Source organism: Mirounga angustirostris, unplaced genomic scaffold (genome assembly GCF_029215605.1).
Source record: "Mirounga angustirostris isolate CCGP_5_RB_7025 unplaced genomic scaffold, mMirAng1.0.hap1 SCAF_4, whole genome shotgun sequence".
NCBI classification, from domain to species: Eukaryota; Metazoa; Chordata; class Mammalia; order Carnivora; family Phocidae; genus Mirounga; species Mirounga angustirostris.
The window spans coordinates 9,178,328-9,195,043 of record NW_026991712.1 but is presented as its reverse complement, the minus strand read 5'-3'; the positions used below and the strand labels follow the sequence as shown (position 1 = coordinate 9,195,043).

At 48.7% G+C, this 16,716-nt stretch overlaps 1 protein-coding gene across 1 annotated transcript in view; it reads left to right on the top strand.

Annotated features, from left to right (window-relative positions):
• TG (thyroglobulin) overlaps positions 1 to 16,716 on the top strand; it is a 241,089-nt gene that overhangs the window by 51,670 nt on the left and 172,703 nt on the right. The window contains exons 22-25 of the mRNA XM_045895844.3: positions 2,267 to 2,437; positions 7,754 to 7,870; positions 8,364 to 8,479; positions 11,956 to 12,058. Coding sequence (XP_045751800.3) covers positions 2,267 to 2,437; positions 7,754 to 7,870; positions 8,364 to 8,479; positions 11,956 to 12,058 — 507 coding nt within the window. The remainder of the gene's footprint in view (positions 1 to 2,266; positions 2,438 to 7,753; positions 7,871 to 8,363; positions 8,480 to 11,955; positions 12,059 to 16,716) is intronic.

Here is a 16,716-nt window from a genome sequence, read left to right as displayed (position 1 = left end):
TCATGTGAAAGAGAAGCATGAAGCAGGAGGGTCTGCCAAATTCTAAGTGATATCAAGTGATTATAGGATTTCCTTGGTTTCTTTTTGGTGTTAGGCTAGCTCTTAGAATCTCAATTCCTCTACATAGCTGATACCCACATTACTCTTCTCACCCACAAATACTTGCCTCCTCTGTTTCCTAACCTTGCAAGTCTACTGGATGATTTTGGAGGTTCTGTTGATAACTGAGTAGCAATTTATTTGTTCATTTGTTTGCTTATTGATGCTTAAATTCATATATAGCTTGCATGGCATACAAAACATCCTATTTAAAAAGTAGCATTTGTAATCTCCCCACCAAAAAGTTGTAATTAATCAATGGTTAGTCATATAACTAATAGTCTTAAAATAGAGAAAACTAGATGTTCTCAAGTCCTGGGCTGCATGAAAGAACATTTTCTACCTACTTCCCAGCCTGGAGAGCCAAGTCAAGGTATTCTCTTTTGATATCATTCATCAAAAATGCATTAAGTACCTTTTTTGTGCTAAGTTTTTATTGGATATATGAAATAAGTAGAGACAAATTCCCTGTCCACAGGGAGTTTAGAGTCTGAAAGGAGAAGAAGACATGTAAGTATAGAGATAGAATGTGTGTAATTACTAATATAATGGAGATGATTGTTTTATAGCAGCTAGAACCAGGTCTTGAAGGACAAGTGCAGACTAAACACGGGGCAGGTGGAGAAGAGAGACGTCTGGGCAGAAGAAATAGCTTAAGCACAGGAATAGAGTTATTTTTCTGTGGATTCAGCTAGTATTTATTGATTTTTTTTTTTTTTTTTTTGAGAAGGGTGTTTCTGGACCCAATTCCTCTGTGTGTGTGTGTGTGTGTGTGTGTGTGTAGGAGGGGTTTCCCCACATGAACCACAAGCAATTTGGACACTATCCTCTCAGAGATAGTACCAGATCCCACAGGTTGAGGGCTCAGTCCTATTAGACCGACGCCACCGTCCCCATCCTGTACCCAGTCGAAAGCCCAGGCTACTACCTGTGCTTCTGATGGATAAGCTCCACCGACCCCCCCTCCCACTGAGGCGTGGCTCATAAGTCCAGATTCTTATCTGTATTTCTCACCAACTGGCTATAAAGCCGAGGTTCCCACTGCCTCCTCCTTGGGTGTGATTAATTTGCCAGAGCGGCTCACAGAACTCACAGAAATGTCTTAACTCAATAGACTGCCAGTTTATGATAACAGGATAGAGCTCAGAAACAGGCAGGTAAGAGATGCCCAGGGCCTCTTAAGGCACATTGCTCTTCCCACTTCTCCACACGTTCACCAACCCGGAAGCTCTCAGAACCCCATTCTTTTGCGGTTTTATGGACATTTCATTACATAGGCAAGCTTATTGAATCACTGGCCATTGGTGATCGGAGGTCAGGGAGAGGGACTGAAAGTTTCAATGTTCTGATCACATGGGTGGTTGTCTTGGCAACCAGCCCCCATCCTTTAAGAGCAGTCCCAAAGTGACCTCTATAATGTGACAAAAGACACCTTTATGGCTTTCACCACTTCGGAAATGCCAGGAGTTTTCAGGGGCTGGGTGCCAGAAATGAAAGGAAGACCAAATATATATTTCTTATTATAAATCACAGTATCACAGTGGGGGTAACTTGTATTATGTGTCAGACACTGAGCGAGACCCTGGGATCCATTAGGGAGCAAAACCAGATCAGGTCCCTGCCGGCTTGGAGCTTCTCCGGAGGGGGAGGCGGGCAGGTGTCAAACCATGCATTCACACAGACAAAGGGAAATAAAAACCATGCTGCAGCAATGAGGAGAGGTGTAGATGGATGGGAGTGTAACGGTCGGACATTGGCGTCTCGGGGCTTTCCTGGAGGAAGCAGGGATTGCGTCAAGGGCTGATGAGCGGTGAAGGGTTAAATCACTGAAGACCGAGGAGAGCGAGCACCAGGACGTGGAACTGCATGAACAGAGCCTGTGTCTGAGATCCGGTGCATCCGAGAAGAAGGAGCTCTCCGGGCACTGTGGAAGCCCCAGGGGCCATTAGATGCATGCAGCCAGATCTCAGGGTTTAGTGGCCCCACAGGGGGCCTGGACATCATCCTTTGACCAAAGGGCGGGAACGCTGATGAGTTTGAAGCTGGAGAGTGTCTGGGTGAGACCTGTGACTTGCACATAGGATGTCAACAATGGGCACCCTGGGAACCCCGAGGGGAGGGCTCCCGGAAGCACATCAGTGACGGTGTGTCTGTGTCTCGGTTGCAGGTGTCACTGAATGTCAGAGGAGTGAGGCGGGCCTGCACTGTGACCAGGACGGCCAGTACCGAGCCAGCCAGAGGGACAGGGACAGCGGGAAGGCCTTCTGCGTGGACGGCGAGGGGCGGAGGCTGCTGTGGTCAGAGACGGAGTCTCCCCTCTCTGACTCCCAGTGTCTGAGTAGGTACTGGAGGTGAAGTCGGCCACATGACTGGGGAGAGGTCACAGGCTCTTGGGGGCTTTCTAGAAGGGGAGAGACCTGTGAGCTGCATTTGTCTCCGACTTTTTATTGTGGAAACTTTTAATCTACGGAGGAGTTGAAAGTGGGATGAACAAGTAACCTGACCCCTAGATCCAAAAATTGTTAGCATTTTCTCTCTCTCTCTCTTTTATTTTTGATCTTTGGAAAGTAAATTTCAGACATCAGGAAACTTCATTCCCAAATACTTCAGAGTGTGTGAGACGTGAATTTAAAAATAATTAACGAGCTGAGTAACCCTTTCTTGTGGGCAGTGTGCCTCCGATAAGCTGGTCAGCTTTTCTCTCTCGATTGGATGTTGTGGGAAGACTTGAATCCCAGTCCTGGTTCTATAACTTACTTACTGGGCGACCCAGAACCAGTCACTCAACTTCTCTGATCCTCAGTCGCCCCAGCAGCCTCCTGACCCTGTAAGGGCCAATGCCATCCTCTGAGGACAGTGAGGATTCATTGAACACCACCCTGTACTGGGCAGAGCTAGTCACCGAAATGATGGGTGGGAAAGCCCTGGGTGAACCGACACTTGACCTAGAATAGTAGGAGTGGGGTGAGAACTAGGGTGATCTCAATGGTGCCCTTTAGCAGCTCTGCAGTCTGAGCAAGCCACTGACTTTCAAGAGTTTCCTCACCTGTCAAATGGGGCTGTTCATGCCTGCCTTGCAGGGGAGTGGAGCGTGTTAGCAATGGCATGACTGAGAGAGGTAATAAACATGTCAGAATGATGAGAAGCCGCAGGAATATTAGCTGCCCATTTCCTCCTCGGTGAAGCAAGGAGCAGGTGGAGGCAATCTGTAGGTTCCTCTCATCCTGACCTCTCCAAGTCTTCAGGGCTTTGCCCGACCATCCCGCAGTCACCTTCCTGCCTGAGGTCTGGCTGACCTTTGCACGCCTGACCAGGCAGAGCCGGCACCGGCTGCCCTAGGCTTTCAGATTTCCGTGTAAGGAGAGGGCCTGCTGTACTTGGACCTACTATGTGCCAGGCCAGGCCCCGGGCCAGGCAGTCATGGGTGAGCTTCCCAGTGGCTCTGAGGGGTAGATATTAGTATCCCCAATCATGTAGCTGAAGAAACTGAGGCAGAGAATGTCTACATGGCTTACCTTCCTCGCTAATCAGGACATAACATGCCTAGAATGTGAACTGGTGTGTATCCGACCCCCAAACCCATGCTTCCCATGACACCAACCTGCTTCTGCTTAGATTTATCTGCTTCCTTATGAAGCACACACCTGCACACGGACACACACACACACACACGCACAGCCTACCTGCTCTCTAGGGAAGTGAGGGCAGCTAATCACATACGACACCTGAGAAAATCCAAGTGAGGCATTTTCATTTTGCAATGCTCAGAGTAATCATTCCCTTCTTCAGCAAAGCGCTAACGAGTCTCAAGAGAGTGTGTGTGCGTGCGTGTGTGCGTGCATGTCCCCGTGGATACACTGCAAATCCAAGGGAAGTCTAATTCTTCTTTCCAGTATTCCTCTTCTTGGGCAGAAACAGCAATCGGGCGTTAAAGCTTGAGGGCGCTCGAGGCCACTGGGCAGGCTGACCTTAGGTGCCCTTCACCAGTGAGGGAGATGCTGGCCACAGTGGGGAGCAGGTGGCTAGGCCCTGGGGACTCCTGGCTATTAGGGGATCATCACCTAAATGCTTGCCTTTTAACTCCACTCCTCTCTGCTTCCCTCTGAATGAAGGCCTCAGCGCCCAGGGTTGTAATCTGCGCTTGGCAAAGCGTTTCAGGCTTTGTTCAGCCCTGTGCTTGTCCAGAGCAGAAAGGACAGCTTCATCAGTGGTCCAGAGTGTCTATGAGCAACACCCCAGGCTTGTCAACTCCAGTGATGCCTTCCCGAGGCTCTGGCTGACAAACAGCCTTCGGACTGGACCTCACAGTCTCTGGCTTCTTATGCAAAACTCAGAGTTGCTGGTTTCCCTCTCTGGATATTCGGGACGATTTCCATGTTAAGAAGCTGGGTCCCACTGGGATGTCAGTAACCCCCTTCTTGGAATCCAATCGACTTAGCCTTTGAGAGGAGCTTCCTCTTTGGGAGTGGGACTGCACTCCTTTTTTTTTGAGGCCTTTGTCCTCCAGAAAAAGCCCAGGTTAGAGGTCAGCTGTATCACCTGGGGGTGGGGGGGTGGGATTTGCCTCCTTCCCACCCGCTGTGTCCAGACCTGAGTTTTCACCCATGGGCATTACTGCTGTAGCCCACCCTAGTCCTCCGGCTCCAGTGTGGGCCCCTCAACGATTTTTCTACGATGCTTCAGGACAGTCATTCTACAAGACAGTTCTGTTTCTGCAATGCCCCTTACCAGTCTTCAGTGGGCCTGTACTGCTCTTGGGATAAAGTAAAATCGCATACCTCACCCTCCTCTCTGGGTTCTAGCCTCCTTAGGTAATATGACCCCTTGGGGCCAGGATCCTATCTTACTTTTTGTTCTATCCCATGGTTGTTGGCGCTTGTCGGCAGAATGAATGAGTTGCTGTAATTATCTGGGCCTCTTCGAAATTATTTCCTAAAGGCCACCAGGGACGGAGAGGCTCCCACCACCCTAATTCCCGCAGCCAGTTTTATGGGCCCTGATAAGGAGGCAGGTGTCCCCCCAGGGCGCCAAGGGACTCAGCCCTTACTGGATTGCTATCATGTACCAGCTTTTCTGTGCTCTTCAGTTTGATCCTCGCAACCACAAAACTGGGCTCTCAGAGATTGAAATGTGCATCAGGACTCAGAGCCGGTGAGGGGTGGCGGTGGGACTCACACGGTGAGCTGGTGCTCTTCCCCCCACCACGTGCTGCGTCCCTTTGTGGCGGTTCCCCCTCCATCTTCTCTATATCGCCAGTGGCAAACCCTTAGTTTACTCACAGAGTGAGTCGTTCACTCACTGACCTTGGCCGCTGGAAATATTGTAAGCTCATCTTCCTTTAATTCTACATCCAGTTTTCTAATTCTGCTTCTTGCTGACCCATGCCCAAGACCTCATAGAGCACGTCAGATGCCCAGAGGTCAATGCTGGGATCTTCGTAATGTTTTCTCCAGGCTTTCTGGGGCTGCAATGATCTTGGCAGTCATTCATTCATTCTTCAGTGCATCCATCCAATACGCAGGAACCTAGTATCTCTGTCACTATGCCAGCTAGTGGGTGTTCAAATATTCTCAGAACATTGTCCTTGCCTTGGAAAGAGAAGGGCACATAAATAGCCGTGATCAAATATGATTGTGCTCTCATGTGGACCCTCTATTCTTTCCCAAGACATTTGCAAATACCTGCTAAGTCAAAATGTGGCATGTGGGAAATTGTACCACTAGACTGTAGAAATCTGCCAGCCAACGCAATATTCTATGGAATTATTGGCAATTCAGCACCTGGATTGTTTCTGTTCTGTTTGGCAATGAGCTTCCTCACAGAATGCTGCAACATGAAGATCTTTGTCACCAAGGTGTCTCTTTCGTGAGAACCAGCAGATTGTCTAACTGAAGTGCTAAACTGACTGCATTTTCAGCCTCTGGGAAGACTTCAGTTGGAAACTGAAAGACCTGTCAAATTTTGTTTAGTCTGCTACAAGGTTGTGAGCATCTGCCTATACCTGTTAAACTTTAGGGACAAAGGGCTGAATATAGCTTGGTGTCTGCTGGACTGGAGCCCTAGAGTCTCTACAAACAAGATAGTAAGGGGCATAAAAATAAAAAGAGAGACAGAGAGAGAGAGAAAGATAAGAACAGAAGAGTTGAGTGTGGGCTGAGCCCATGAACTTGGCAACTTCCGTGATCAACATGGAAGGAATCCCTAGTAAAATTAGAATTTTTTTTCTATATCAGAATTTGTGAAGGCTTAACGCGTGCTATTTCTCTTGTATTAGCATCCTCTCTCCCAACTGTATCCCAGAAGGAATAAACTTTTTTCCTGCACTTATTATGAAAATGGAGAAGAGATTGCTTTGGGTGGTCTTGAGCTTATTGACATGATAAAAACCAGTCTAGACACAAGTCTGTTTTACACAGCAATAGAGGTGTATGAGAATGGGTGCTTAGGTGCATGCTTGCAGTTCCATCTGCAAAAAAACTAATAGTGGTGTACTTTGGAGCTTGGTTTTTGATAGTTATTTGCAAACCACTGATGCCCCTGGGCATTTTTTTTGGTTTCAAAAATGAGTCTCATTCCTTGAGAGTTACCCGCAGTACTTTTCGCTTGGTGAGGAATGAGTTCCGAGTCTTATTGTCTTGAGATCTTATATTTATTTCTTTTCCCCCGTTTAGTTCCATAAGCATGTGTCTCTGTTATTCCTACCAGAGAACTCAGGCGTGTTGATGGTAGCTAGAGAAACAGATGCTGATATATCACTTAAACAAAGACTATCATGAAAATGCCTGAGCCGCAGGACATGTCTCAGATTGACGTGAACCCACTTGTGCCTGTTTTATTTGTCTTTTAAAAGATAACTTATCCAACTTTTGCATCAACATGGATGGGACTGGAGGAGATTATGCTAAGTGAAATAAGTCAAGCAGAGAAAGTCAATTATCATATGGTTTCACTTCTTTGTGGAACATAAGGACTAGCATGGAGGACATTAGGAGAAGGAAGGGAAAAATGAAGTGGGGAATCGGAGGGGGAGATGAACCATGAGAGACTATGAACTCTGAGAAACAAACTGAGGGTTCTAGAGGGGAGGAGGGTGGGGGATGGGTTAGCCTTGTGATGGGTATTAAGGAGGGCACGTATTGAATGGAGCACTGGGTGTTATACGCAAACAGTGAATCATGGAACACTACATCAAAAACTAATGATGTACTGTATGGTGACTAACATAACATAATTAAAAAAAAAGATAATTTATCTCTTTCCAGAAGGAAGCAAAAATTGCTTTATGGAAAGAAAATTTTCAATTTTCAATAAAATAATTGTAAGGTAATTAGCACTCGATCAGGACAAGAAAATATAAATTTGGATAGAAAATCCATATCAATGAGAAAAAATGAGTTGTAAGGACTAACATAATATTAAATTTTCTCCTTACCTCCTGACCATGAGGGAGCAGAAGGAGACATGATAACACGTAGCTTTCTGCATCAGATACGAAGTAGCGTGCTAGAACCATTTTCAAAGGGAATTCTTCTCCTGGGGACCTCTGTGCGACCAAGAGCTGGGAAGGCTTTCTTGACCTGGCACTTTTCCTGGCTTCTCTGTAGAGACCCTCCGCCCTTTAGAGTCAAATTTGATCAATCTGCTTTCCTTTCAGTGATGCGGAAATTTGAGAAGGCTCCAGAATCTCAAGTGATCCTCAGTGCCAATGTCACTGTGGGGGGCGGGCCCAAAGTTCCTGGCTCTGAGTCCCCCCTGCTGCAGTGCTTCATAGGTAAGGGGTGGTGGGGAGATGGGCGCATGCAGAAATAGGCTCTACAAATCGAATAAGACCATTGAAACCCTAATGAAAAATTACACTTTATCAGAACACGTGGTAAATCAATTGATTCCCAAAATGTACATCCAGCTTGTGACTTCACTTCAGAGTTTATAATGCATTCACCATGTACCAAGAACAATGCGGTACCAAATGTAAGGGAGCAGAGATGAGGGACATCGATTCCTTGTAGCCTTATTTGTCCCGGTCTTGAGAGCTATCTGCTGTAGCAACAGCAAAATTACCCAGAGAAGGGTAAAAAAACTCTCATTTATTGAGCGTGTAGGTTTACAAGGATTGTTATGAGATCATAACCCTACAGTCTAGGAAGCTCACTGTTGTCCATGTTACAGACGAGTGTGTGTTTGGTGTTTTGGGGGCAGGGGGTGGGGGCATGTGTCCGTCTGTCCTCAGTATCACCTGAGACAGGTGCCAGTGCTGTCCACAGATTGTGCTTTGGACGAGGCCTGCAGCTTCCTCACGGTGTCCACGGCGGAATCAGAGGTCTCGTGCGATTTCTATGCTTGGACCAGTGACAACATCGCCTGCGTGACTTCGGCTCAGGTCAGTCGTGGCAGCTGTGTGGGGGTTCGGGGTCAGACATACCTCTGACTGAATGGACAGTGGGCTTTGGGAAATGGAGACCGCAGTGGGCCGGTGAAGGCTCAGGATGCAGCTGTCCGTCTGAGCAAACACGATTATAACTTAAAGAGAAAATGTTAAATATTAGTTTGAACCCCATGAAATGGCTGTGCCTGGGGCCAAGGCTGACAATTTCACTGTGACCATGAATCGGGACAGAAGAGGATGCAGAAAGAAGCAGTTGTCCTAACTTTCCAGCTCCTAGCCACATGCAAATCTCCTTTTACTCTTCCAGTTTCTCATGGAAACTTCCAGAAAACGTCTATGTGTTTATAAGCATCCTTTTTGGTTTGTTTAAATGTTAAGAGCTTATAATACATATTCTTTTCTACCTTGATTTTCTCACATAATGCTTAACTTTCTGTATGTTTAAAATGAACCTTGTTCTTTTTAATGGCAGCATACCAATCCATTCTATGGATGTACGCAATTTATTTCACATTTTAAAAAAAATTTTATTTATTTAGAGAGAGAGAGTGTGCTGGGCGCCTGGGTGGCTCAGTTGGTTAAGCGACTGCCTTTGGCTCAGGTCATGATCCTGGAGTCCCAGGATCGAGTCCCATATTGGCCTCCTTGCTCAGCAGGGGGTCTGCTTCTCCCTCTGACCCTCCCCACTCTCATGTGCTCTCTCTCTCTCATTCTCTCTCAAATAAATAAATAAAATCTTTATAAAAAAAAGAAAAAAGAAAAAAAAAAAGAGAGAGAGAGAGTGTGAGCAGGAGGAGGGGCAGAGGGAGAGAGAGAGAGAATCTCAAGCAGGCTCCACCCCCAGCATGGAGCCCGATGCGGGGCTCAATCTCACAACCCTGAGATCGTGACCTGAGCCAAAATCAAGAGTCGGACACTCAACTTACTGAGCCACCCAGGCGCCCCTTTATGTCCCATTTTTAAGGACATGTAGGTGTGTTAGCAGTTTTGCAACATCACCAACACTAGTGAATCGCATGCCCTTTGCACACGTACCTATGCAGGGGTGTGAGTGTGTGTTCATAAGTGACATCCCAGAAAGGGCATGGAAGGTGGACCCCTGAATTTTAGGATTCGAGCCAGGGTCTGTAGCTGCAGGAACCAGAGAAGAGACAAGGAGGGGTCTTGGACTGAATCCCAAGCCTGTCAGTTTGGGGCTGTTAGGCCATGTGCCGCTTCCTAACCTCAGACTCCTCGTCTGTAACGTGGAGGCTTGACCTCACAGGCTTCTGGTGAGGATTTGAGAAGCTAACACAAGACACACGGTCATCGAGGCAACGTTAGCTCCTTTGAGATTAAAGGTTAAAACGTTTTGGGGACGATGACCGTGCCTTTATTTTGTCTTGCTATCGTGACTGAGGCCTGTCTTAAGATCTATCAGGGGGAGATAGAGCGGGTGGGGGGAGGGAGGTTAGCCTCACAGGCTGGTGACAGTGAGCCGGGACCCATGAGCATTAACGCCATTGGACAACGCAGACCGGCTGGATTTATTTGTTATCTGGGGTTTCCAGGTGCTGTCCCCTCACCTTGGCTGGTCTGTGTCAATGTGATTCTGCTAATGGGACACCTCTGTCCACACTTCCCATAGGTACTTTGTGGTCGAGGGGTCTAAGGTCCCAGTCAGTGACACCGCTCCCCAGACAGCTGCCAAGACACTGGGAATCTCTGACCCAAGGAAATTCTACTCCTCTCTTTCCCTAAGGGATCAGATCCAGCTTATAGAATTATTAATAACAAAAATAGCTGACATTTACTGAGCACATATAAGCACCTGGCATTTCTCTGAGCAAAAGTATTGGATTATTGGTCATTTGAGCCTCTGATGCCCTGACCACTGCTTGCTTAGTAAGTATGGATTTTAGTCTACAAGAAATAAAACACTTCATTAAAAAAAAAAAAAGCAAAAAAGGAATGAACTCTCCCTCCAACTCCCCCACCCTGCCCCGGGAGAGATAGCCTGTCACAGGGCGTGTTAAGGAGGTGACTCTGGAGCCAGGCTGTCCTGGGTTCGGGTCCCAGCCCCACTGCTTGCTTGTTGCTCTTTGTCCCTTGGTTCCTCAGAATCCTCATCTACGATGCAGGGTAGTGAGTGGCCCTGTATCTCCCGGTTCTTATGAGGACTGAGTAAAGCCATATATGGAAAAGCTCACAGGACAGTTTCTGCCTCAGAGAACGAGCTCAGTGACCGTTATGATAGTTGTCACATTGCTGTCAGCTTCCCTAACGGGCTGGCAGAAATCCTGTGTCAGCCATCGCAGGGCTCCCTCCAGGACCCGGGGCTCTCAGTGCCATCCCGAGGCACGGGGGTCAGGTGTCAAGCGTGGATCGTGAGTGATGTGACAGGTCCACGCCACCCAGTGCTGAGGCCATGGTGCCAGACGCTGCCCTCAGGCTCCCCTGCGCCTTGTGCCCGGGTTAGGTTTGGGGTGTGGGAGGGACTCTTGACCAAGGCAGGAACCCCGTGCTTTGGGTCTAGGCTGCAGGTGTATGGTCCAGCTGATACCCACCTCACCCCCTCCAGGCCTGACCACACACGGTGCGGGGGACGGGGTGCTCTAGTCTGGGACCTGCCACTCACGCCCTTCTCAGAAGTGCAGGACTCTCCCCCTCTCAGGCCCTTCTCCCCTCCCCAGGCCATCATCCTCGCACTGAGCTCAGGTCTTCTAAAAAGGAAGAAGAGCCCTTGCCTTCAGATAGCTTTGCTTTAGCCCCTGCCCTTCAAAGATTCCCATGGCCGGGAAACTCAGTTAGGCAACTTTGAGGGGAGGGCAGAACATTGGGAATCAAACACAAATTGATAAAAACAGATTTATCCTGCCCCCCCCCCCCCCCACAGCGGGAGTGCTGGAAAGAGAAAGAGAGATTGGAGATTAGCGAGGAAGGCAAGGCCTTTGGACGTCTGACCTCAATTCCAAGTTTATGAAACTTACTTTGAACCTCACTGGATACAAACCACAACTGTAACGACTTCCGTGAGCTGATTCCTGCCTCTCTCTCGTCTCTGAGAACCACAGGCTCTAGTCCTCAAAATACCACAGAATTCTTTAGCTTCATTTCTGCTGCATCCTTTGCTTAACATCCTCCTTCTTTTATTTCCAATTGATGAACTCTTACTCATACGTCAGTACCCCACCCAGATTCACTTTTTCTGGGGAACTTTTCTAGCACCCCCTTCTCAATAGAATTAATCATTCCCTCTTCTACAATGACCTCCTCTGGAATTCCGTGTGTCTTTGCAGCTGACACTCTAGGCTGGAATTTACTGCCTACGTGTCCGTGTGCTCTAAAAGACTGGGAGAAACTAATAGGCAGGAATGTTCTCTTTTTTATCTTTGTAGCCCCAGTGTCTAGCCATGGTTAGAGTTGGATAAATGCTTGTTGAATTGAATTGACCATCATGGGGTACTAATGCAGTCTCTTCCCATCTCCAGCATCAAGACACATTGGGGAACTCAGAGGCCACCGGTTTCGGAAGCCTTAGGTGCCAGGTGACGGTGAGGAGCGGGGACTCTCCGGCTGTGTATCTGAAAAAGGGTAGGTTGGTCGAGCTGGATGGCTTGGGGCCTCAGTGGCTTAACTTGACTGGTGTTGGAGCTGCTTCCTAGCAGGGCACGTTTAGGGAGGGGCCACACTGCCCCCAGCCCGAGGGATGGGGGGCTCCTTCTGCAGGTGACGAACGAAGTGGCAGAGCAGACACAGGGGCTTCGGGCAGAGCCCAGCTGAGGGCAGACTGCGTGCCCTGTGCAACCCCCCAGAGGAGGCTGCCTGTGAGCGGGGAGCATCCCCCGCCGGGGCAAGGGCTCTGAGCCCCCGGCAGCTGCCCCTCCCGGGCCTTCCCACTCGTGAAGCTTCACACTCCCCTCCCTTTGGTCTCCACCCACCCTGAAAGTTACCAGACCTTCTCACAATGGTCCAAACCTCCAAGCACCCCCCTCCCCACCAACCCTGCTCAGGGCCTCCTGCATAATATGCTGCCCTGTGCATGTCTATTACGTGCGGGGCTTGTGAAAATGCAGAAGCTGAGTCAATCCATCCGGGTTAGGCCAGATTCTGCCTTTCAGATAACCTCTCGGGGAAGCCAAAGCTGCTGGCCTGAGAGCCACGCTTTGAGTAACAAGGGTGGATCATATCCCACAGTTTAAAGCTCACTTCCCCAAACAGCCTTCATCCACCCTCACAGAAATTCTCGGAGGAAGGCAAGAAAGGGTTCATAGCCCCTGTTTTACAGATAAGGAAACTAAGGCTCAGAGAGATTAGAAGAGTTTCACAGGGTCATACTCTTAATAAATTGGGGAGGTGGGTTTGACCCTAAGTGATTCTGAATTCCCCTGCACAGCTTCACAGAGCAGGGACAGGGAAGCCTGTCCTCGTCTGCCCTGGCCTGCTCGCCTCCTGCCTTCTCTCCATCAGGCCCAAGAGAAGGGCCAGCAGCGCAGGGTGCGCGAGCCCTGGGCCTCGTCTAGGCTCCCCGCGAGCTGGGACCCTGCTCTGGTCGCGGCTCTCTGGGCCCTCCTTCCCTCGGAGGAAGGGAAGCGCGGCTCTCTCGGCCCCGCTCTGCCGCACACTGGCTGTGGCCAAGGCCCTGACGTTCTCTGGGCTTCCATTTCGTCACCGGTAAAATCGGAGTCACAAGTGAACTGAGGATATTGGGGGGTTTGGAGTGAGGTTACCTGAGCGCTTTTAGAGCAGTGCACGGCATCGGGTAAATGGCAAGGGCAGGAGACTTCTAAGACGGTTTTCCTCCGGTGGACACGTTTCCTGATGGTCCGAGGTAAGGCCGTGGACCAGATGGTAGCCCAGCAGGCTGGACCGGGGGCCTGAGGGTTCGCACGGACGGTCCGTAGCTCAGGCGGCCTGGCTCCCAGCAGCTTGAGACGGCAGCGAAGAGCTGGCAGCACGTAGAGAGGGCTCCACGGCTCAGGCACTGAGCCTCGGGGGCGGTCGGCAGCCCACGGCAGAGACAAGCGCCCATGGGTTTTTGTCTCTGGCCCTTCCTTCACCTCAGGCCTCCATCCTGTCTGAGGGCAGGGCTCCCCTGGGACCGTCCAGCAGAGCTGGGGTTTCTCTCATCTGTGGCCAGGGGAATTAGAATTCCTGCCTCCGTATTTATTCCAGTTATTATTATTATTATTTTATCCATTTAAACATAATAACAGAGCATAGAGATTTTTGTTTTTCTAAAAAGGAAAACCAAAATCAAACAAGTAACCACTCCCCCAAATGTTCTTTAAAGCCAATCCTTGGCCTTTTATCACATTTTTTAAAAAAGGCAACTCCATTTCCTTAGAAGTGTTTTTTCTTATTTGTTCTCGTCTCCTGAAAGTTTACACTTTGGGGAAGATTGCAAGGGAAATTGAGAAGCTCCCTTTCTGCCAAACTAAATCAATGCAGAACTGTTTTTTGTTTTGCTTTTTGCTTTTTTTTTTTTTTTTTTTTTAAGCAGAAAATGCCCATACACAGCCATTCTGCATCCTCAGATAGCAAGCAGAGAAGGGAGGTTCAGACTCCTGCCTCCCCACCTCCTAACACCATCTCTACTCAGGAAACCACTTCTTTAGTTTACATGCTAAGATAGGGATCAAACGTCACTGGTGCAGAGGACTAGATGCAGTTTTTGAAGGCCTCCTGTGTCAATGGCATGTGGTAGAAGTAGGAAGGCACATGCATTCACAACCTGACCTTAAGTGACCTGGAAGACAGGATGCCTTGATCCATCTTCTAGGTCCATCCTGTCTACACCCACTTAAAATCTGTGGCCTGGAACATGGACAAGTAGCCATGTGATTTTTCAGACTCAAAGGAAGATAGTGCTGAAAGGTTCCTTCCCGATTGCCTAGCCCAACCCCCTCATTTCACAGATGAGGTCTAGAAAGAGGAAGCATCTTGCCGCTCCATCAAGGTGGAACCGGGGACTTCAGGGCACAACCTCGCCCAGCTCTGCAATGTCCCCCAGAGTGGCTCCATTATCTAGGACTTGACCATTGTGTGGATCTGCTCAGCATCGGCACTTCTCATAACTATTTACTGAGTACCTGCCATGTGACACGCACTTCGGCAGGCACTGTGGATGCAGCTGTGAACAAAACAGACAGAATCACCAACTGGTAAAGGAGTTGATCCAGCAATAAGATCACTTCCGAGGGTTATAAGTGCTTTGATGAAGATGAAACAGGACCATGGGATAAAGACGGACATGGGCTTCCTGGAACAGTCAGGTTCATGGAGACAGGAAGTAGAACAGTGGGTATGAGGGGTGGCTGGGGGGAGGGGATGGGCAGCTAGTGTTTGATGGGTGCAGAGGTTCATTTCAGGATGAAGCAAAAGTTCTGGAGTTGGATGGTGGGGATGGCCACACAGCAATGCGAACGTACTGAATGCCATTGAACTATCCACATACAATGGTTAAAATGGTAAATTTTATGTTACATATATTTTATCACAATTTAAAAAGGAAAAGAAAGATGAACATTCATTGCGGAAGGTGGGTCAGGGAGGGAGCTGCAGAGGAGGGGACGTTGGAACTGAGACCGAAGGAAGAGGAGGATCCTGCCACCAGACATCAGGGCAGGAGGTCCTCCATGCCGGGCAATGTGGAGGATGCCAGGGGCTGCTGAGAGAGAGCCCTATAGTCCAGGGCTGTCCTGTGGAACTTTCTGCAGTGATGGGAATGTTCTATGAAACTTTGCTGTCCAAAACGATACCCAGGGGCCACACGTGGCCACCAGCACTCAGAGTGTGGCTACTGCAACATGAACTTCAGTGAACCGAGACAGATATTGAAACAGACACATATGGCCATGACCACAGCGTTGGCCAGCAGGGAATGGCTCTGGGGACTCTCAAGCAGGTGGGGGAAGCAGACACTGACTCAAGTAGCTTAAAGACAGGGTGAAGGATGATAGACCCTTGAGATCTAGGGAGAGAGAAATGAATTCCAACTGGAAAAATCGGGGAGATGGACCCTTGAAGTTACACTGGGTTTTGGTGAAGGATGGGCTGGGGCCTTGCAGGCATAGTCAGTGACAGGACAGTCAGGCTGAAAGAGTGGAGGGAGCCAATGCTAGGAGGAGAAGATACGGCTTTCTGGAGACCTGCACAATATCTGCTGAGCATCAGCTAAGTGCCAGGCTCATTGCTCAGCCTTTTAATGTATGGTCTAGCTTTTCATCTACTCAACGTCCATGAGGATCACATACTATCATCCCCATTGAACGGATGGAGAAGTTGAGGCTCTGAGATGCTGTAAGGATTTGCACTTCAGTGTGTCTCATTCTGCAGGCCGTCCTCTTGGGTCCCACACTGTGAGCCTCTCCACGACTTCCAGGTGCATGAGTCGGTTAAACCCTAGTGAACAGCTGGGTCGAGGGGAGGTCAGGGTGGTGAAGGGCACAGACTCCACATCCCTCCTGCCACCCACCAGCTGTGTCAACCTAGGCATGACCGTTCATTCTCTTTCCTCACATGGGAAACGGCCATAATAATAGGATAGACATTTTGGCTATAGATCTATCTATCTATCTATCTATCTATCTATCTATCTATCTATCTATCTATCTATCTATCATCTATCTATATATATATCTCCCTGGAAAAATCTCCTCTTTTGCAAAATGATGCTCTAAAAATAACAGGGCTTATGGGAAAACTAGAGTTAGGGACAGGCGAAACCCAAACCTCACCATTTTTAGCCAGAGGACTGACAACAGCGATCACAATCCTATTTAAGATGCTAGCAGAATTTTTAAAAAGGACATACTGAATCCATCACAAAGAAATGTTATAGTCACTTGTAAAAGAGTCACAGATCTTGATGTAGGAGGGTGTTGGGAAGCGGGGAGTCAGCTGAGTTAGGCAGGGGAAAACTGCAGTTGTCTCTTTGAAGACAGAGAAGGTGGACAGTCTGGGGCCAGGGGAAGAACATGGGCCGATGAGCACTGTGTACCGTCACGAGTTTCTTGCAGCTTGCCGCCCTCCGCTGTGTTTGTATGTGCTGCATTCACCTGTTGTTTGATGGCACAAGGCAGTGACGTGCTGGGAAAACCATACATCAACCGATGTGGCTTCAGTTTGAACCACAGAAATGCAGGCGGTGGCAGAGAGGGCTGAACCTAACTCACATGGCGGTGAAAACAAATTGAGGTCAAGTAGGCAAAGCACGTGTCACTGTGTCTGTGTATACAGTTAGAGCTCAA